At 49.5% G+C, this 22,031-nt stretch overlaps 1 protein-coding gene across 10 annotated transcripts in view; it reads left to right on the top strand.

The window, feature by feature from the left end:
* Window positions 1–22,031, top strand: part of PACS2 (phosphofurin acidic cluster sorting protein 2) — a 209,266-nt gene that overhangs the window by 55,575 nt on the left and 131,660 nt on the right. For 9 of the 10 annotated variants that reach the window (XR_012160291.2, XM_073356257.2, XM_073356258.1 and 6 more), the window contains exons 3-4: window positions 13,116–13,205; window positions 21,863–21,988. Coding sequence is in view for 9 of the 10 variants with exons in the window: in XM_073356257.2 (XP_073212358.1) it covers window positions 13,116–13,205; window positions 21,863–21,988 (216 nt within the window). In the remaining variant the exon portion in view is untranslated. The remainder of the gene's footprint in view (window positions 1–13,115; window positions 13,206–21,862; window positions 21,989–22,031) is intronic. The other variant, XM_073356256.1, reaches the window with a different exon arrangement.

Here is a 22,031-nt window from a genome sequence, read left to right as displayed (position 1 = left end):
ACACTCTCCCAGGAGTTAAGCTAAGCGTAGCTTCTCCGCCCCCTAAAACCGCTCCTCTCTGAGACTTCAGCACGCCTGGTCCTCGTTAATCACCCTTTGTTTTACTGCTCCCCAGTCACTCACTGAAGGAAGCGCCACCCAGGGGGTGCAGTACATCCCACCACTGCCACCAGTTGTCACGAAGTTTGGGGGAGACCGGGCCCTGCACCCCCCACTTCCTGTGATTCACTGTGACTCTCAGCCAGCCAGTAAAAAAGAAGGTTTATTAGACAACAGGAACACAGTCCAAAACAGAGCTTGTAGGTACAGGAAACAGGACCCCTCAGTGAGGTTCATCTTGGGGGGTAGGGAGCCAGACCCAGTTCAGGCCTCCCTCCATTTCCCCAGGCAGCTCCAAACTGAAACTCTCCCACCCCTCCTCTCGCCTTTTGTCTCTTTCCCGGGCTAGGAGGCCACTTGATCTCTTTGTTCTCCAACACCTTCAGTTGGTACCTTTGCAGAGGAGGGGCCCAGGCCATCAGTTGCCAGAAGAGAGGGTGTCAGCCATTCTCTGTGCAGACCCTATCACACTGGCCCTCTAGGGCTCTGCAACAAATACACACCCTTATCCCACCACCTAGATACTTAAGAACTGCATAGGGGAAACTGAGGCACCCACACAGTATTCAGAGAAAACATTAAGAACACTCCCACTTTGTCACAGAAGGAGCCAAGGGATTTATTGAGCCCCTTCTCACAGGTGAGGAAGGGGCTTGTGGAGAGGGGTTCCAAGGTTCCATAAGCAGCCCCAGAAAGTGTACACATGGGCATGCGTGGTCAGCCCCAGAAAGTGTACACATGGGCATGCGTGGCATCTGGGGCTCGTATCACTTAGCTCTGTTCCACCGCTCACGCTCCCAGATGATGGTCCTGTCACTTACATGCGCCCTTCCTGAAACTGAGCAGCGTGTGAAATACACACAGAACACCATGGGTGTGCCAAATTTCAGGTCTGAAGAGGCAGCTGTTTTCACTGTAGGGAGTTTTTCCTTAAGTTTAAAAAAGAAAAATCCTGTGGTATAGACAGTAAAACAGCAAAAGTAGCAAATTCCTGGCAAGTATTAAGTATATGGGGGGAAAAGGGCATGACGGAAACAGTTTGAGTACTTCTCAGGCCCTTGTCACTATAGCATTTGCACACCTCCCACTCTTTAATGTGTTTAACCTCTCAACCCCCTGGTGAGGCAGCGCTATTATCCCAATGTACAGATGGGAAACTGAGACACAGAGCAACTAAGTGACTTGCCCAAGGTCCTGCAGGAAATCTGTGGCAGAGCAGGGACTGGACCCCTACTCTCAAGTCCCAACCTAGAATTGTAACCACTGGACCATCCTTCATCTCATCCATCATTGACCTGGCCTTGCATAATCCCCAGATGGCCTTTGTAGGGGATGTGACAGCTACAGCTACTGCCTTGTATGTGGGTGCCAATGAGCTGACTTTGTACTGTCACCTAATTACCATCCACATTTATTTTGTCCTATGATGAACTAATTGAAGGTGGACCAGTGTCTCTGCAGTGCCACATGCGGTCAGTAGGTTTGTGGTCTTGACATATTTGAATATTCATATGTGCTGATAAAACTCTTTTGGGGTCACTTGGTGCACATGAGCTCAAGTTCTTCTTCGAGTGATTGCTCATGTGTATTCCACAATAGGTGTGTGTGCTCGCCATGTGCACTGGTGCCGGAAGTTTTTCCCCTAGCAGTACCCGTAGGGTAGAGCGCCCCCACGACCCCTGGAGTGGCTCCTGCCTGGCATGGTATAAGGGGAGCTGCACGCTCCCCTCACCCTCAGTTCCTTCTTGCCGCCAGTGAAGGTGCGTCGGAACTGCTCAGCTCCAGCTTTGCTGTAGCTCATCCCCAGAACTGTTTGTTTGTTCAGCGTTAGTACCTGTAGTTAGTTAGCTGTTTAGTTAATTAAGTTAGTCAGTGAGTCCAGGCCGGGGCATGCCCCGCACCCCGGGGTTTAGGTCGTGTGGCTCTTGTAGGCGTTCTATGCCAAGAAGTGACCCACACGGAAACTGTTTGCACTGCTTGGGAGAAACCCATATCCGTGAAAGGTGCAAGATTTGCAAGTCGTTTAAGCCTTGGACCAAAAGAGAAAGGGACATTAGACTCCAGGCCATCCTGATGGAGTCAATGCTGACCCCGACCCCGGCATGTCTTCCGAACTGGTACCCGGCACTGCGGTGTCGGTACACGGCAACCCTCCGGTGCCATCGACCAGTCGGCACTGCTCCCCATCCATGGGGCAAGCCAAGAGGGCCAGGAAGACTCCCTCTTCACAGCGGTACCGAGGGAAGTCTGGGACTGAGGCTAGGCCCATGTCAGGCAGTCCTTGATCCCCACCGGGCCCCAGGCCTCCGACTCACGTTGCGCAGAGAAGCCCGGCCCCTTTGGTACAGGCCTCTCCGGATGTCCGGATGCTGTCCACTCCTGAAGCCCTCCAGGTGTCCCGGGATGTTATGTCCATGCCAGTGCCCGGAGCGCCTCCGATGTTGGCCCCGTGCTCCAGAGGTAAGGCGCCGCTGGGATCTCCACAGTCGCCTACGGCCCGGTACTGGTCTCAGTCGAGGGAACGTTTCCAGCGCCGATCACCAACCAGCAATTGCTTGGGGCAGTGTCCAGGTGGATTGCCCTCGACGCCGACCGGACTGTCTGGCTGGGTTCCAGCCGGCTGGGACTCGCAGCACCTCTCGTCCTCAAGGAACGAATATCGGCGGGATCGTGGCGGATGTCGCCTTCAGTCCTAGTCTTGGAGAGGGTACCGCAGTCGATCACAGCACGGTCGTTGACGCCGTTTCCTCTCGGACTCCCGTTCCAAGTCTCCACCAAGATATCACAGCCCCGGGCATCGATCGCCGGCGTTTCACTGTCGCATGTCCGCTCATTGAGGCTGTTCGCAGAGCAGCTGTTACCGCCGGTACTGGTCCTCCATGTCGAGATTGCGATCCTGTGGCCATCGTAGATCCCGGCCCCTCCGCTCCTCCCGGTCCAGAGACAGCAGCAGATCTTATGCCAGACCAGTCTCTATTCGTAGCCATCCTTCGATGGGCCAGGCCAGACAACCCGAACAGCTGACCCTGCTGGTGCCACAGCAGGTGCAGTGGCACTGAACATTTTGGCCAGACCAATGGTACCAGTGGGCACCGTGGCCTCCAGTGCAGCCCCAGTGGCAGCTCAGTCTGTGGCCGGAGCTTCGGAGGCACCGTTGGCCTCCCTCTCCAGTGTCCCGAGAAAGGAGGTGGTGGGACGTGTGTCTTCAGCACTGTGCCCAGAGTCTGACCAGGTGGCGGAACCTCCCGTGCCAGCCGACACGCAGAGCATCGCACCGGCCTCTTTGCCCCGCCTGGAGGAGGCAATTGCGGCCCCGCCCCCCTCCGTCCCGCAGGAGGACTTCAGGGCCCACCAAGAACTCTTAGAGGGTGGCTGCAAGCCTCCACCTCCAGGCAGAGGAGATGGAGGAGCCCTCAGACTCTGTTTAATGTGTTGTCCCCATTGGCACCGGGAGGGAGGCCTTGCCTCTCCATGAAGGGGTGGCTAAGATTTCAAATGCCTGTGGCAAACACCAGCCTCATTGGCCCCTATCGCTAAAAATGCGGAATGCAAGTACTTTGTACCCGCTAAGGGGCATGAGTACTTGTATACCCATCCGGCGCCCAACTCCCTGGTGGTCGAGTCGGTCAACCGCAGGGAACGGCAGGGTCATCCAGCCCCGAACCCAAAGAACAAAGACTCTTGGAGACTGGAGTCTTTCGGAAGGAAAGATGATTCATCCTCAAGCTTCCAGTTACGAGTGGCAAACCATCAGGCTCTCCTGGGCCGTTACGAGTTCAGTCTGTGGGGCTCCCTGCCCAAGTTTGAGGACTCCCTCCAGGAGCGCGATAGGAAGGAGTTCAAGTGGAGTGGAGGAAGGGGCAGCGGCTGCTAGGGCGTCCCTACAGGCAGCCTGGGATGATGCCGACACGGCCGCACGATCAATGGCCTTCGCGGTGTCCATGAGATGGGCGTCATGGCTCCTGCTTTCTGGGCTGTCCGGTGAAGCTCAGTCTTCCATGCAGGATCTCCCGTTTGACGGGAAAGCTCTGTTTGCGGAGGAAACAGATACAAGGCTGCATGGCATGAAAAACTCCCACATGACCCTCCAGACTCTGGGCCTCTATGTCCTGGCTCCAGCAAAACCTAAGTTCAAGCCGCAGCAGATTCCCACCCAGGCTGCCCTCCCAAAGTACGAGGCCGCCCATAAGAAGCAGCGGGACTATAAGAGATGCCCTCAGAGGCAGTCTCGGCCTGCCCCCCAGCCTGGGTCCTCCAAGGGCAAGCAGGCAGGGAAAAGACATTTCTGACTGGATGCTCGGGGGCATCCCACCAGTCCTCATCAGGGATCCACCTCCAATAAAGCTTCCCTTTTCCAACTGGTGGTGTGCTTTCCTCACGGAATGGTCGCAGCTAACCTTGGACCGATGGGTCCTCAACACCATCTCCGGGGTTACACCCTCCAGTTTACTTCCTCCCCGCCCAACCACCCCCCCGCCCCTACCCCCCGTGTGGGACCCCTCGCACGAAGCTCTGCTCGAGCAGGAGGTGGGCCAGCTCTTAGGTCTAGGAGTGATATAGATGGTGCCCGAGGAGTTCATGAGCAAGGGGTATTGCTCCCGTTATTTCCTTATCCCGAAGGCCAAAGGGGGGCTCAGGCCCATTCTGGATCTCCAAGGTCTGAACCAGTACATGGTGAAGCTCAAGTTCCACATGGTTTCCCTGGCCTCCATCATCTCCTCCCTGGATCCCGGGGACTGATACGCTGCCCTCGATCTACAGGACGCGTACTTCCACATCCACATATTCGAGGGGCACAGGTGCTGCCTCCATTTCGTTGTGGGACAGAATCATTACCAATTCACAGTCCTCCCGTTTGGTCTGTCCACTGCCCCCAGGGTGTTTACAAAATGCTTGTCGGTGGTAGCGGCCTACCTCAGATGGCAGGAGGTCCAGATATTTTCGTATCTGGACGATTGGCTTGTCAAGGGCAGTCCCCCCTTCCTCCCCCCGTCGCAGGTGAGGGATCACGTGGCTCTCCTCCTCTCTACATGCGCCACCTTGGACTTGTGGGTAAACAATACAAAGTCCATGTTAGTCGCGGTCCAATGCATAGAGTTTATCGGGGCGCTCCTGGACACAGTGTCGGTCAGGGCCTCTCTCCCGCCAGACAGATTTGAGACCCTGAAAGCTCTCATCGACTCAGTCACAAGGTTCCTGGTTACAACAGCCAGGGTTTGCCTACAACTCTTGGGTCACATGTTGGCATGCACGTACGTGGACCTTTACGCCAGACTCAGGATGAGGCCCCTCCAGCTCTGGTTGGCCTCGAAGTTCTCCCAGGCCACGGACAGGATGGACAAAGTTCTCACCGTGCCGGACTCTGTGATCACCTCCCGACAGTGGTGGTCCGCCCCAAACAACGTGCTCCAAGGGGTACCGTTCAGGGACAGGGCCCCGTCGTTGGAGCTGGTGTCTGTTGCGTCGTACCTGGGTTGGGGGGCCTATGCGGGGATCTTTCAGACCCAAGGCCTGTGGTCGGCTTAAGACCTGACCTTACATATAAACGTCAAGGAGCTCAGGGCGGTGTGGCTGGTGTGTATGGCCTTCTGCTCGCACCTGGAGGGCAAGGTAGTCAAGGTCCTCACTGACAACATGGCCTCAACGTTCTATATCAACAGGCAAGGCAGGGGCCTGATCCTCTGCCGTGAAGCCCTCAGGCTGTGGGACTTCTCTGTAGCCCACGACATCCACCTGAAGGTTTTCCATCTACCGGGTGCCCAGAACAAGAGGGCAGATCACTTGAGCAGGGACTTTTCCTTGCAACACGAGTGGTCCCTCTCCCCGGAAGTGGCCCACTGGCTTTTCCGAAGGCGGGGAACTCCCCAGGTGGACCAGTTCGCGACTCGGCAGAACCGGCAGTGCCCCCGGTTCTGCTCCAGGTTGGGGCCTGGGAAGGGACGCTATCTCCAATGCCTTTCTCCTGTCCTGGTCAGGCCGGCTTCTCTACGCCTTTCCCCCGTTCCCTCTAATCAGGAGGGTCCTGGAGAAGATGAAGACGGACAAGGCCCGGGTCCTCCTGATTGCCCTGGTGTGGCCCAGGCAGCATTGGTACAGGACCTTCACAGGCCTGGCGGTAGCTCCGCCGTGGTCGTTGCCACTCCGCTTAGACCTGCTCTCAGGACCAGGGCCGCCGCCTCCACCCCAACCTGGCGGCTCTTCACCTCATGGTGTGGCTGCTCAGTGGTTAGGTAGAGAGGAAAGGATGTGTTCAGAGCAGGTTCAGTGCGTTCTCTTCGAAAGTAGATGGCCCTCCACTCGCTGTGCTTATTTGGCAAAGTGGTCCCGGTTTTCTAGGTGGGTGGCGGATCAGGGTGTCTCCCTGGTGACCGCCCCGTTCCAGCTTATCCTTGATTACCTCCTCCACCTCTGAGGGCCCAGGGCCTGGCGCCCTCGTCAGTCAATGTGCTCCTGGCAGCCATATCGGCCTTCCATCTGCTGGTGCAAGGGCACAGGGTATTTTCTCATGCTATGACTGGCCAGTTCCTTAAGGGTTTGGACCATCTTTTTCCGTATTCTAGACCCCTGGTCCCGCAGTCAGACATAAACGTTGTGTTGATTCGCCTCAGGGGGCCACTGTTTGAACCACTGGCCACATGCTCCTGGTCTCACCTCTCGTGGAAGGTGGCCTTCCTGGTTGCAATCATGTCGGACAGGCGAGTCTCAGAGCTCAGGGCCCTGACCTCCAAGCTGCCATACATGGTCTTTCATAAAGACAAGGTCCAGCTCTGCCCACACCCCATGTTCCTCCCGAGGGTGGTCTCTGCTTACCACATGGGTCAGGACATTTTTCTACCGGTCCTCTGCCCCAAGCCTCATGCGTCCAGTGAGGGGAGCGCTGTCTCCACACTCTCGATGTGCGGCAGGCTCTGGCTTTCTAGCTCGAGTGGACCAAGCTGTTCAGAAAGTCCTCGCAACTGTTCGTCGCCTCGGTTGAGCATGCGAGGGGCCAGCCGATTTCCACCCAGTAGCTTTCCAATCGGATCACTTCTTGCATCTGTTCCTGTTATGAGCTGGTGGGGGTTCCCCCGCCGCCCATTGTGAGGGCACACTTGACTCGGGCGCAGGCCTTGTCGGCTGCCTTCATGACCCACGTCCCCATCCAGGACATTTGTAAGGCCGTCACGTAGTCTTCGGTTCACACGTTCACCTCGCACTATGCGATTGTTCCCCAAACCAGGGATGACGCCGGGTTTGGCAGGGCTGTCCTCCGTCCTGGGAACTTGTGAACTCCTACCCACCTCCAACAGATATAGCTTGGAATCCCCTATTGTGGAATACACATGAGCAATCACTCGAAGAAGAAAAGACAGTTACCTTTTCCATAACTGGTGTTCTTCGAGATGTGTTGCTCATGCCTATTCCACATCCCACTCTCCTTCCCCTCTGTCAGAGTTGTCTGGCAAGAAGGAACTGAGGGTAGGGGGAGTGTGCAGCTCCCCTTATACCACGCCAGGCAGGCGCCACTCCAGGGGCCGCAGGGGGCACCCCCCCTACGGGTACTGCTAGGGGAAAAATTTCCGGCACCGGTGCACATGGCGAGCACGCACACCTATTGTGGAATAGACAGGAGCAACACATCTCCAAAGAACACCAGTAACAGAAAAGTAACTGTCTTTCCTGATATGAAGGCTGTTTTCAGATGTCAGTGATATCAGATCTCCAAGTGCATGAGCTTTCAATCTAGTGACTTAATCCTTTTTTTTTATAAAGAGAATTGCAAAGATATGGTGTTACAAACACATCTTGGATTCCTTCAAAAGGGCATGACAAAATTCCATCTTAACTCGCCCATCTTTGTCAGCCTGTCCCCGTCCTGGGGAGACCCTTTTCGACTGTTGTTCAACAGCATTTCCTGAGACTTTATCAGACATTCAGGTCCCTTTTGTCTGCTTTGAATACAGTGGTGTATTCAGGAGGCAGCTGTGTTGCTCCTTTATTATATAGCCACTGTGTGGCGTAACAAATAAAGCCGCTCTGTCACAACTAGAAGGAGCTCTGGCACTGACAGAACATCAGTGTTGCTAACTGTCATGGTTGCAGGGCTGGGTGCCCCTCTCCCTTTTCTCAGCTGAGTGCACACCCTCAGGTGTCAGGCCTCTTGCCTTTACTTCTCTTGGGGTGGAATTTTTCAATTTTCCCATTCTTAGAGCAAGCCCTGGGATACAGCCCCATGGGCATCCACCAATAACCTACAGGTCTGACTGAGTTCAGACACCTGCAGTTCTTCCTTCAGGAGTCTGACCAGTTGTATACAGAGACCAGACAGACTTCTTAAAAATCCAAGTAGTGTTTAACGGTAGAAATAAACTATTCAGGGACGATTTGAAAACTGTCTACACGCATGTCCCCTGCCTCAAGGCTTGCAGTCCCCAGGTGGTACAGCAGGCAAATCTACCTTCTTCAGACAGCCCTGACTGAATAGCTGTCTTTGTCTGGTTTCAGAGGAACAGCCGTGTTAGTCTGTATTCGCAAAAAGAAAAGGAGTACTTGTGGCACCTTAGAGACTAACCAATTTATTTGAGCATGAGCTTTCGTGAGCTACAGCTCACTTCATCAGATGTTTACCGTGGAAACTGCAGCAGACTTTATATACACACAGAAATCATGAAACAATACCTCCTCCCACCCCACTGTCCTGCTGGTAATAGCTTATCTAAAGTGATCAACAGGTGGGCCATTTCCAGCACAAATCCAGGTTTTCTCACCCTCCACCCCCCCACACAAATTCACTCTCCTGCTGGTGCTAGCCCATCCAAAGTGACAACTCTTTACATAATCAAGTCGGGCTATTTCCTGCATAGATCAAGGTTTTCTCACATCCCCCCCCACCCCCATACACACACAAACTCACTCTCCTGCTGGTAATAGCTCATCTAAACTGACCATTCTCCAGGTTTAAATCCAAGTTAAACCAGAACATCTGGGGGGGGGGGTAGGAAAAAACAAGAGGAAACAGGCTACCTTGCATAATGACTTAGCCACTCCCAGTCTCTATTTAAGCCTAAATTAATAGTATCCAATTTGCAAATGAATTCCAATTCAGCAGTTTCTCGCTGGAGTCTGGATTTGAAGTTTTTTTGTTTTAAGATAGCGACCTTCATGTCTGTGATTGCGTGACCAGAGAGATTGAAGTGTTCTCCGACTGGTTTATGAATGTTATAATTCTTGACATCTGATTTGTGTCCATTTATTCTTTTACGTAGAGACTGTCCAGTTTGACCAATGTACATGGCAGAGGGGCATTGCTGGCACATGATGGCATAGATCACATTGGTGGATGTGCAGGTGAACGAGCCTCTGATAGTGTGGCTGATGTTATTAGGCCCTGTGATGGTGTCCCCTGAATAGATATGTGGGCACAATTGGCAACGGGCTTTGTTGCAAGGATAAGTTCCTGGGTTAGTGGTTCTGTTGTGTGGTATGTGGTTGTTGGTGAGTATTTGCTTCAGGTTGCGGGGCTGTCTGTAGGCAAGGACTGGCCTGTCTCCCAAGACTTGTGAGAGTGTTGGGTCATCCTTTAGGATAGGTTGTAGATCCTTAATAATGCGTTGGAGGGGTTTTAGTTGGGGGCTGAAGGTGACGGCTAGTGGCGTTCTGTTATTTTCTTTGTTAGGCCTGTCCTGTAGTAGGTAACTTCTGGGAACTCTTCTGGCTCTATCAATCTGTTTCTTTACTTCTGCAGGTGGGTATTGTAGTTGTAAGAAAGCTTGACAGAGATCTTGTAGGTGTTTGTCTCTGTCTGAGGGGTTGGAGCAAATGCGGTTGTATCGCAGAGCTTGGCTGTAGACGATGGATCGTGTGGTGTGGTCAGGGTGAAAGCTGGAGGCATGCAGGTAGGAATAGCGGTCAGTAGGTTTACGGTATAGGGTGGTGTTTATGTGGCCATTGTTTATTAGCACTGTAGTGTCCAGGAAGTGGATCTCTTGTGTGGACTGGACCAGGCTGAGGTTGGTGGTGGGATGGAAATTGTTGAAATCATGGTGGAATTCCTCAAGGGCTTCTTTTCCATGGGTCCAGATGATGAAGATGTCATCAATATAGTGCAAGTAGAGTAGGGGCTTTAGGGGACGAGAGCTGAGGAAGCGTTGTTCTAAATCAGCCATAAAAATGTTGGCATACTGTGGGGCCATGCGGGTACCCATAGCAGTGCCGCTGATCTGAAGGTATACATTGTCCCCAAATGTGAAATAGTTATGGGTAAGGACAAAGTCACAAAGTTCAGCCACCAGGTTAGCCGTGACATTATCGGGGATAGTGTTCTTGACGGCTTGTAGTCCATCTTTGTGTGGAATGTTGGTGTAGAGGGCTTCTACATCCATAGTAGCCAGGATGGTGTTATCAGGAAGATCACCGATGGATTGAAGTTTCCTCAGGAAGTCAGTGGTGTCTCGAAGGTAGCTGGGAGTGCTGGTAGCGTAGGGCCTGAGGAGGGAGTCTACATAGCCAGACAATCCTGCTGTCAGGGTGCCAATGCCTGAGATGATGGGGCGCCCAGGATTTCCAGGTTTATGGATCTTGGGTAGTAGATAGAATATCCCAGGTCGGGGTTCCAGGGGTGTGTCTGTGCGGATTTGATCTTGTGCTTTTTCAGGAAGTTTCTTGAGCAAATGCTGTAGTTGCTTTTGGTAACTCTCAGTGGGATCATAGGGTAATGGCTTGTAGAAACTCGTGTTGGAGAGCTGCCGAGCAGCCTCTTGTTCCTATTCCGACCTATTCATGATGACAACAGCACCTCCTTTGTCAGCCTTTTTAATTATGATGTCAGAGTTGTTTCTGAGGCTGTGGATGGCATTGCGTTCCGCATGGCTGAGGTTATGGGGCAAGTGATGCTGCTTTTCCACAATTTCAGCCCGTGCACGTCGGCGGAAGCACTCTATGTAGAAGTCCAGTCTGCTGTTTCGACCTTCAGGAGGAGTCCATCTAGAATCCCTCTTTCTGTAGTGTTGGCAGGGAGACCTCTGTGGATTAGTATGTTGTTCAGAGGTATTTTGGAAATATTCCTTGAGACGGAGACGTCGAAAATAGGATTCTAGGTCACCACAGAACTGTATCATGTTCCCCCTGAAACATGATCCCCTCTCTTGAGGGTCCCTTTTAAACCCTGCATAGTTCTTCTGTGTTCCTGGCCTTTGGCCCTTCCGTAGGCTCCCCAGGAATCAAGCCGGAGTCTTTGGAGATAATAGCTCTGCCACTGCTCCTTAGCAGCCCTGAGGTGTTTGCTGTAGCGTAGCTTATCTTGAGCTCTTTTTCCTTCCTGCTTATTTTTGCTGACAGTTCCCTATAGAGTTGCATGAATATAGTCACATGGTTAGCATGCACTATTCATACATTAGTGGTGCTCCGAATCAGTCACATCAGCTCTCCCAGTTGTATTGCAAGTCTGTGTTTCTCTTAAAGCCCCAGCCGCCAAAGTCATTTGATTAGGTGAGAATCTCAGCTTTCATTTTAAAAGTTAATTTATATCTTTAATGGTTGCAGAGGAGCTGGTAAACCTGACCTAAGGACTCAAAACCCAGCAGGCAGATAAAAAGAAGCCTCTATTTATTGGCTTAAAAATAAAAAAATATAATTTTAAAAAGAATCACATGTTTGAACATTTGGGGCTGGTACTGCAGGAATATTGCTGTATGCCACTACTGTATTACTAACTGCAAATCTGTCCAAATCCCCCAATGGCCAAGTACTTTGCTTTCATCTGGGTAGGCCTTTGTTGGGGGAGTGCACAGTCACTCTGTTACTGGTATGCTCACAGCATAAACACAGACAAGTTAGATACAAAGGGGTTCTTGCTGGAAGGCTGCAGTATAGCACAATATTTTTCTTAGAATTCAGAACAGGAACACGTAAGAACCCAAAGCCAGAGCAACAAGGTGCGGTGCTCCTGAAAACAGACACAACTCACCTCCACTTTACTGTGAACTGTCTGTAGACTCACTGCTGCTGATCCTAGATTGTGCACTTCCCTATGTAGCCCCCCAGCCTGGCAGCAGGACCAAGAAACCCCCCAGAAATTTCAAGTGACAGCTTAGTTTTAAGTTTTCCATACACTACTGTTACAATCACTTGGTCCATAGATCCCTAAGGAGGTGTTCCCATATCCTCAATAAATGGTACCAGTCTGGGCGATTCCACCATGCAGCACATGAGCCATTCCTGCAGCTACTTCTATTTCTTTCAGATGAAGCCTCATCTCCCCTTTATTGGCATCCGTAATGGTTGTTTGAACAGGCCTCCCTCCCTGAACAGGGAGCCCACTTCACTTGCAGACTACCAGCTGCTCAGCATCCTAGAGCCCCACTGTGTCCCTGCTTTGCTGGGAGAAGCTGCTGCTTGCCTTGGTGTTGCCTGGTGTAGAAATGGGTTTGGCAAAAGGGGAGGCAACACAAGGGGAAGGGTGGTTGGAGGACAGGGTGTAGATGGTGTCAGGGAGCAGAGCAGGACTAGCTTCAAGCTGGACTAGCTTCTGCTTCCATCCAGCAGCACCATACAGTAGAACCTCAGGGTTACAAACACCAGAGTTACAAACTGACCAGTCAACCACACACCTCATTTCGAACTGGAAGTAGGCAATCAGGAAGTAGCAGAGACTGGGGGCAAAGCAAATCCAGTATAGTACTGTGTTAAATGTAAACTACTATAAAAAAGGGAAAGCAGCGTTTTTTTTCTGCATAGTAAAGTTTCAAAGCTGTATTAAGTCAATGTTCAGTTATAACTTCCCAAAGAACAACCATAATGTTTCGTTCAGAGTTACGAACGTTCGAGTTATCAGCAACTTGCATTCCTGAAGTGTTCGGAACATGGAGGTTCTCCTATCTTTTCACTACAAACCCTGCTGTCTGCGAGAGTGCCCCCTATTGATTGCGTCCAAACTTTGGCAATGAGCCAGGTTGCACTAGCCAGTTCCCAAAGGGTGAAAGGAACAAGCCGGGACTAATGCTCAGACCTTTACTTGACCAGGTTTTCTTTCTGTGTAGGGCTCGAAGCGAATACTACGGTCTCATGAAATTGTGCTGCCACCAAGCGGACATGTGGAAACCGAACTTGCACTAACTTTTTCACTACAGGTAACATAGTAACAAAGTCCAAAGTGAATGTGCTCATCTGATTTTTGCATTAAACCAAGTTCTGATGTATTTGTTTTAACAAGTCTTCATGTAAATGTTCCTCTGAAATAATTATAGGCAGTTCTGGCAATGGCACCTGTAGTCAACGCTTTTTCATTATAAGCTAAAAAGCCATTTAGGTTGAAATTTTCCATGTGATGGAGCTTCTGCCTCAGGCTGAATATTTTGGGACATTTCAGCAGAAATGGCCTAGCCACTTCCAAGAGCAAGACTGGAGAAAAATAGCTGGTCTTGCCAATGTTAAATTCTTACAGCTGATTTGAGGAGCTCTAGCACCTCCGTGCTTTGGAGCAAAGATTTGAAACTTGACAGGGCTAGCATTGGAGTGGGAGGTACAGGTTTCTGTTCCTGTGGAAATCAATTGGATATTGGCAAATTGTAAGCTTCTGAAAATGGTAGTTTCCATATCCTTAGTGGAGTTTGGGGCTGGGATCTAAAAATCGCTGAAAATTGTCGGTACATGCTCAGTACGAACCCCCAGAATGCACAGTGTGTGTCCTGCTCAGCAGCAGCGTTCCCTCCAGCAGAAAGGCAGAATGTCCTGCGCTGGGGTATATGACATTATCCTTCCCCTGCATGCAGTCTGTTACCTAGCTTGGATCTCATGCATCCAGGAGTGCTGCAGGGCTGAAAAACTGCCCCTTCAATTGCTGCTCCTGGTTGCTGGGGCTGTTGCAGGCGCAGGTGCTAGGCAGAGCAGGAAGGCTTTTTTCTGTGCTTCCATTGCTCTCCTTGCTAGCATCCAGGTAACGTGGAGGGAGAAGGAAGAAGGGGCAGGCCTGGGGATGAGGGGGAGCAGGATTAGGAGTCGAGCAGTCTATGGGGGATGAATAGAATGAAGAAAGCCATTTAATGGGAGCAGCTGCCTCAGGCTGGCCTGCCCTTTTCTCTCCTCCATCTCCAAAATCCTCCAGCATTCTTCTCTGCAGTTGCTCCTGGGGTGGCTTTGGATTTCCCACTAGCTTTTTCAGGATCCCGCATCACCAACTTCTGCTAGGTGTGAGAGATGGGCTCCTTTCTCCTCTCACGCTCTTCCTACTGCTCTGGGGTACCCTTGTGGGAAAATAAGTGACTGCTCTTCAGTGACAAGGAATGCCACACATGGAACAGCAGCCTCCTGGCTGGGAGCTGGCAGGAGGCCATGAGGTCTAGTCCGACTCTTCCACTGACTGCTGTTAATTCTAGGCACTCAATTGCCCTTACCACAAACCAGGCCTCCTACCTTAGACTAGTGTCATCCCCCACATTTTACAGAAGGGAGTAACTGGGAGGCTGCATAAAATCCCCTTCTGCTAGAGTCAGGAATGGAACCTGCTTTAAAACTGCTTTAGAACAGGAGGAAAACAAGAACCACAGGCGCACACAAAGAGTTCTCTGATTGTTAGTCACTTGGCAACTTCGGATTCTGCAAATGCTGTGCTTGCTTTTAAAAAATAAAGCTCTTGCCTTTTCCCTTTTATGGGAAACATTAGCTTGGCCACCTTTCCAGGGGTGGCACAGTGGGAGTTTCGCCTAAGGAGCACTAAAATAGGGCCCTCACCAAGCTCTGCCAGTGCATGATGCTATAAATTAATGGTAGATGGATATTAAGTCTTGCCTTTTTGCCGAGATTAGACAAATCAGGCTTCCTGCGGATATAGGGATGCAGGTCTCCTGCTCTAACCACTGGATGTGCTGCTCTGATCTTCCGCATGCGGAAAATGAGGATGGAGGCTTGTTTGCTATGAGTGAATTGCACTCTTAAGGGCTGAGAGCGGTCCTTGTGGTGAAGACGGCGTGCCCTAAGCATAGCAAAGTACAGGCTAATGAGACTCAGAAATGTTGCTAATCTGGAATAGCCCCATTCGGGGAATGCTTAGAAGTTTTGTTTTTTTCAAATTTGCTGAACTGTTTGGCTAGAAAGAAATAAGGTCCCAGTACAGTGAGGTCTGGACAACAGATAGGGTCTTTCATACTCCAAAAGCAGTTAAACCCTGTGCTACACATGGGTAACGAGAGCAGAGGGAATGGGGATAACTGCGATAGTGCTTTTGTCATCTGTTGCCTGAGAATCCTGGGAGCTGCCAAGCCAAACTGAGACATTGAGATAGGTGCTTACCTAGCCCTTCTCTGATACAGGCTGAGTTAAATGGGGCCTAACTGCCAAACAAGTTTTCACTGCAGAGTGAGTAGAGGCAGCAAAGCTGTAGCTCAAGAATAAAATAACATGCAGCTCTGAGAATTTTTCTTCCAGGTGTTGGCTAACTGTAGATGCCCAGTCTTGCAGCAAACCAGATCTCCTGAGGTGATTAGGGGTGAAGTGAGACACTCTCCCTCACCCCATTCCACTAGGAGCAAATGCTTTTACCTCACATAGCTGGCTAAGCATATGGTTTTCTAGGACTTCCAGTTACCCAATAGCTGGAGGCAGGATTTGGCTTCTCTTCGGTCTGCATTAATACATGCACTCAGTTAAGAGAACTATAGCTACCAGGGAAATAGGCAGCGGTGAGCACACTCTAAATCTTCCACTTCCTCTGCACCTGAGGTTTCTCCTCTTTACTTCTCTGACTTGCAGCATGTATCTTTTGGACATCTCATGGATGCACTGAGTTTTAATTTACCCTTCTAGCTTAGAACACACCACCGTTTAAAATGTGGAGTTGTAACATGTAGAACACTGTCCTACGGTCCATCAGGGTCAATTTGCATTGACGTGTTTGGGAGTTCAGTCTGAGCAAGGACTGCAGAACTGTGCCCTAGACACTTAGACTCACTGTGTTTAAGGTCAGAAGGGACCATTGTGATCATCTAGTGATTCTAGTCTGACCTTCTGCATGTTGCAGGCCACAGAACCTCACCCACCCACTCCCGTAATAGACCCTTAACCTCTGGCCGAATTACTGAATCCTCAGATCATGGTTTAAGACTTGAAGTTACAGAGAATCCACCATTTACACTAGTTTAAACCTGAAGTGACCCATGCTGCAGAGGAAGGCGAAAAAACCCCGGGATCTCTGCCAGTCTGACTCAGGGAAAATTCCTTCTTAACCCCAAATATGATCCTGAGCAGGTGGGAAAAAATTCTCTGTAACTCAGAGCCCTCCCCCTCTAGTGCCCTGTCTCTAGCAATTGGGGATTTTGAGCTTTTATGAAATGAAACCGGAGAGGCAAGTGTGATGCAGTGAGAACTGGTCACTGAGACAAGGTGAGGTTCTCATAGATTACATGAAGGATTTGTGGTGTTATGCACAGCAATGTGTGGGATGTCTTTCTGAAATGGCATAGTAGGATTTTAATGACGGGCACCGATTGTCTTTTAATTAGATGACAGCTTGAAGGTACTTTGACTCTGAGCTAATAACCACAGCCTGGGCTAGATAAAGGCCGAAACCTAAGGCCATGATGTTTGAGAGACTTCCTAGGCTGAGGGTTGTTGGCCCAAATGCCATTACTGATCCTGGGAACACCTTAAGTTATGTAATGCTATCAGTCTCCTGACCTGTGCGCCTTGCCCAGCTCTTGTACCCTTCACTGTTCTGATTTGCTCCTGCTCTGAAACTCCCTAGAGCCTAGAATTTAACCCAGGATTCCCTTGTCTCACCATTCCTCTGCTGTCAGCAAATGTGAGCGAAACCCGCTGGCAAAGTGTCCCATCCCCCTCTAGAGCTGATCCAGAGGATGGCAATTTATTACTGTTGGTCATTTGTTCAAGTTGCAGAGGTCTGTTTGATGGATCTAAAGTTCCAACCTACTGGTGACCCATGCTGATATCAATAGGATGCCACATGAGGGATCTTCCTTTTCCCAGTTTTGATTTTTAAAACCTAGGAAATTACACTTACACACAAACATGCTACATTAAAAAAACATTCAGGTTGCAAATTCAAGCTCTCAAAATTTAGGATATGCCTGAACTCAGGGGGACTGGTTTAGGGTTACACAGGCCCATCTATTATATATTTTTAGTCTCATTATTTTTCTGCAGCATCCCTGCTTCATTCAGTGCACAGGATGGATGGTGCTCTCGGGATGAATCGGGTGTGTAACGAAGGAGGCTGTTGTCTATAGGGCCTCTACCTCAGTTATTGCAGAAATTTGAAGGTGTGTGGTGAATGAGGCAGGGGCAGGAAAGCTGGGTTAGCACAGCTGAATGCTGCCCTGGAAAGTTGGATTCTATCCTTTCCTCTGCCACAGAGTTGCTGGGCAAGTTGTTTAAGACGTGATCTCTAATGATGTTCCTCATTTTCTTGGTGCGTCACTTGAACTCTTTGGTCTGATTTGCAGAAATGCTTTGAAGTGCAGAGTTGTGCTTTGAATGTATGAAGTATGTATGTATAATGCTAAGTGCTCTGAAAAATCAGGTCCTAGGGATCTCAAATTGGGCACCTAAAATTCGTGGATACTCTTGACCTTAGTTTCCTGGTGCCTCAGTTCCCCGTCTGTAAAATGGAGATAATAGCACTGTTTATTTCACAAAAGTATTGTGAAAATAAATTCATTATAGTATCTGAGTGTTTCACATACATTAGTGATGAGCACCATAGAAAAGCCCACAAGGCAATTAATAATTGTATTTTCAGAGTAGGGTTTGAATAGTGTGGCCCAGGGCTAATTTACTGCATGCATTGAGCAACAAGGGAAAAACATTGTGTGGCTGCTCATTCCGTGAGCACTGTCCATCCTGTGCACTGAATGTGTCACAGTAGAAAAATTTGCAAAAAGAAAAGGAGTACTTGTGGCACCTTAGAGACTAACCAATTTATTTGAGCATAAGCTTTCGTGAGTTACAGCTCACTTAAAAATTATGTGATCATGTATTTAAAGACTGTATCATAATGCATATGCCCAGGCAGGTCAAATGCTTGACTTTGCAACCTGGCTGTTCTTGTAACATAGTTCTTTTGTGTGTACTATATCGTTATGTGAGAAGGTGCTTTCCCATGTGTATAGACTCCATTTTAAATGTTTATTGGTTCATAATAAAACTGGATCTTGAATACTGATTGAAACACACAAACTCTCGGGGCCCAGCCTTTCTAGAATATGTGAATCACAAGTTAGGTATCCTGGTTCCTGCTGGGTATCCTGCCTCCCCTGGATCTCAGTGTCGGACACTTCAGAAAGGAAATTCCTATAGACGATACCTGGCCCTGAAGTGAAGGCCAAGAGTTCTCAGCAGGAACAGCCATGTAGTTACTAAAAACAAAACCCAAATGTTGGAAGCCCAGGGTATTAATCCTGACAGCACCTCAGTCACACTGTCTAGCCTTGCTGGTGATGACAGGACACAACTCTGACACCCTGAAGAACAAGCCAGACTCTGGCAGGCTTGTCAGCACCTGTGAGGTCAGGACTGGCTCTTGAGAGAGAACCATTTGGTGATTAGTAGGGCTGTCAAGTGATTAAAAAAATTAATCACAGTTAAACAATAACAGAAATCTAAAAATATTTAAATAAATGGCAATATCTACATTTTCAAATATATTGATTTCAATTACAACACAGAATACACAGTTGACAGTGCTCACTTTATATTATTTTTGATTACAAATATTTGCACTGTAAAAAACCAAAAGAAAATAGTATTTTTCAGTTCACCTAATACAAGTACTGTAGTGCAATGTCTTTATCATGAAAGTAGAACTTACAAATGTAAAATTATGTAGGAAAAAAACAGCATTCAAAAATAAAACAAACAATGTAAAACTTTAGAGCCTACAAGTCCACTCAGTCCTACTTCTTGGTCAGCCAATCGCTCAGACAGACACGTTTGTTTAACTTTTGCAGGAGCTAATGCTGCCGGCTCCTTGTTTACAATGTCACCTGAAAGTGAGCACAGGTGTTCTCATGGCACTTTTGTAGCCAGTGTTGCAAGATATTGACATGCCAGATGCGCTAAAGATTCATATCTCCCTTCATGCTTCAACCACCATTCCAGAGGACATGGTCCCATGCTGATGACGGGTTATGCTCAATAACAATCCAAAGCAGTACCACTGATACATGTTCATTTTCATCCTCTGAGTCAGATGTCACCAGCAGAAGGTTGATTTTCTTTTTTGGTGGTTTGGGTTCTGTAGTTTCCGCATCTCAGTATTGCTCTTTTAAGACTCCTGAAAGCATGCTCTGCACTTCGTCCCTCTCAGATTTTGGACGGCACTTCAGATTCTTAAACCTTGGGTCGAGTGCTGTAGCTATCTTTAGAAATCTCACATTGGTACCTTCTTTGCGTTTTGTGAAATCTGCAGTGAAAGTTGTAGTGTTCTTAAAACTGAGTGCTGGGTTATCATCCGAGACTGCCATAACATGAAATATATGGCAGGATACGGGTAAAATAGAGCAGGAGGCATACAATTCTCCTCCAAGGAGTTCAGTCACAAATTTAATTAACACATTTTTTTTAACGAGCATCATGAGCATGGAAGCATGTCCTCTGGAATGGTGGCCAAAACATGAAGGGGCATACGAATGTTTAACATCTGGCAAGTAAATGCCTTGCAATGGTAGCTTAAAAAGTGCAATGCGAACGCCTGTTCTCACTTTCAGTTGACGTAAATAAGAAGTGGGCAGCATTATCTCCTGTAAATGTAAACAAACTTGTTTGTCTTAGCGATTGGCTGAACAAGCAGTTGGATTGAGTGGACTTGTAGGCTCTAAAGCACGGGTGGGCAAACTACAGCCCACGGGCCACATCCGGATAGCCAGCCAATTTTATCCAGCCCTTGAGCTCCTGCTGGGGAGCAGGATCTGGGGCTTGCCCTGCTCTCGTGCTCCAGCCGGGGAGTGGGGTCGGGGGCACTCTACATGGCTACCAGAAGCAGCAGCATGTCCCCCCTTTGGCTTCTACACAAAGGGGGAACCAGGGGGCTCCACATGCTGCCCCCACCCCAAGCGCTGCCCCCGCAGCTCCCATTAGCTGGGAACATCAGCCAATGGGAGCTGCAGGGGTGGTGCCTGCGGACAGGGCAGCATGCAGAGCCACCTGACCGCGCCGCTGCATAGGAGTTGGAGTGGGGACATGCTACTGCTTCTGGGAGCTGCTTGAGGTAAGCGCCACCCAGAGCCTGCACTGCTGACTCCCTCCTGGGCCCCAGTCCCAGCCCTGATCCCCCTCCCGCCCTCTGAACCCCTCGATCCCAGCCTGGAGCACCCTCCTGCACCCCAGAGCCTGCACCTCCAGCTGGAGCCCTCACCCCCTCTCACACCCCAGCCCAGATCTCCCTCCTGCCCTCTGAATCCCTCAATCCCAGTTCGGAACACCATCCTGCACCCCCAGTTGGAGCCCTCACCTCCTCCCCCATGCCATGCCCCAACCCCCTGCTCCACCTTCTGAACCCCTTGGTCCCAGCCTGGAGCACCCTCCTACCCCTCATCCCCACCCCAGAGCCCGCACCTCCAGCCGGAGTCCTCACCCCCCCTTCCCACATCCTAACCCTCTGCCCCAGTCTGGAGCCTCCTCCTGCACCTTTTAACTCCTCATTTCTGGCCCCACCCCAGAGCCCGCACCCCCAGCCAGGACCCTCACCCCCTCCATAAACCCCAACCCCAATTTCGTGAGCATTCATGGTTCGCCATACAATTTCCATACTCAGTTGTGGCCCTTGGGCCAAAAAGTTTGCCAACCCCAACTCTAAAGTTTCGGTTTTGAGTGCAGTTATGTAACAAAAAATCTACATTGGTAAGTTGCACTTCCACCATAAAGAGATTGCACTACAGTACTTGTATGAGATGAATTGAAAAATACTATTTCTCTTGTTTATCATTTTTACAGTGCAAATATTCGTAATAAAAATATCAAGTGAGCACTGTACACTTTGTATTCTGTGTTGTAATTGAAATCAATATATTTGAAAATGTAGAAAAACATCCAAAAATACTTAATAAATTTCATCTGGGATTCTGTTGTTCAACAGTGCAATTAAAACTGTGATTAATCTTTTTGAGTTTATTGCGTGAGTTAACTGTGATTATTCAACAGCCCTAGGGGTTACACAGATCTCTGCACTCTTGCAAATAGCTGTCAGCAAGACAGAGCACAGGGATTCAGTTTGTCTACTGAGAAATAACCATGAGGACGTTGTGTGCACAAAACTCCTGCTATTCAGTAAGTTGCTTACATGAGAAATAAACATACAGTTGAGGATCAGGCTTCCCTGTGCTGTGATTGGCTGGGCCAGTTCCTTTCTTGTATAATGGACATAGGTCAATTGAGGTTTACGCGAACTGATTTCCCTTCCCAGCCACCCAAACAAGCTCATGTTCTGTTAGAGACCCATTGAAAGCACTTCTGCAGAGCTGTGTTTGTAAGATGAGTAATTATTTTGGATTCTTCAGTGTTGTGAGGGCAGAACCAACAGAGTGGTGAAAAGAGAATGTTTGGCTGTAAAAACTGGCCAAGAGTGTTCAGTCAGAAGTACCTAAAGCTTGGCCTTCCTGGGAACCAGTGCAGAGTACTAGAACAAAAGATTAGATGAACTGTAAACATCTTTAAAAGCACTGGGACTGGGCGAGGTATTTAACTTTAAGAAGCAAAAGTGTGTGTCAGCTGTAAACGGGGTAGCTGGGAGCTAGTGGCAAGAAGTGTAACGTTTTTTCAAATTGTATTCTGACTTCAGTATCCTCACTTCTTGAAAAGAGAAGGCAACAAGCTTCAGATCATGCTGCAAAGGAGGAAGCGATACAAAAACCGAACGATTCTGGGCTACAAGACTTTGGCAGTGGGCTCCATCAACATGGCCGAGGTAGATGTTCATCAACACAACTCAAAGCGTTCGGATGGAGTCA

This window comes from Lepidochelys kempii, chromosome 8, assembly GCF_965140285.1.
Source record: "Lepidochelys kempii isolate rLepKem1 chromosome 8, rLepKem1.hap1, whole genome shotgun sequence".
Taxonomy (NCBI): domain Eukaryota; kingdom Metazoa; phylum Chordata; order Testudines; family Cheloniidae; genus Lepidochelys; species Lepidochelys kempii.
The sequence above is the reverse complement of the archived record's forward strand: the minus strand, read 5'-3'. Positions and strand labels throughout refer to the sequence as shown.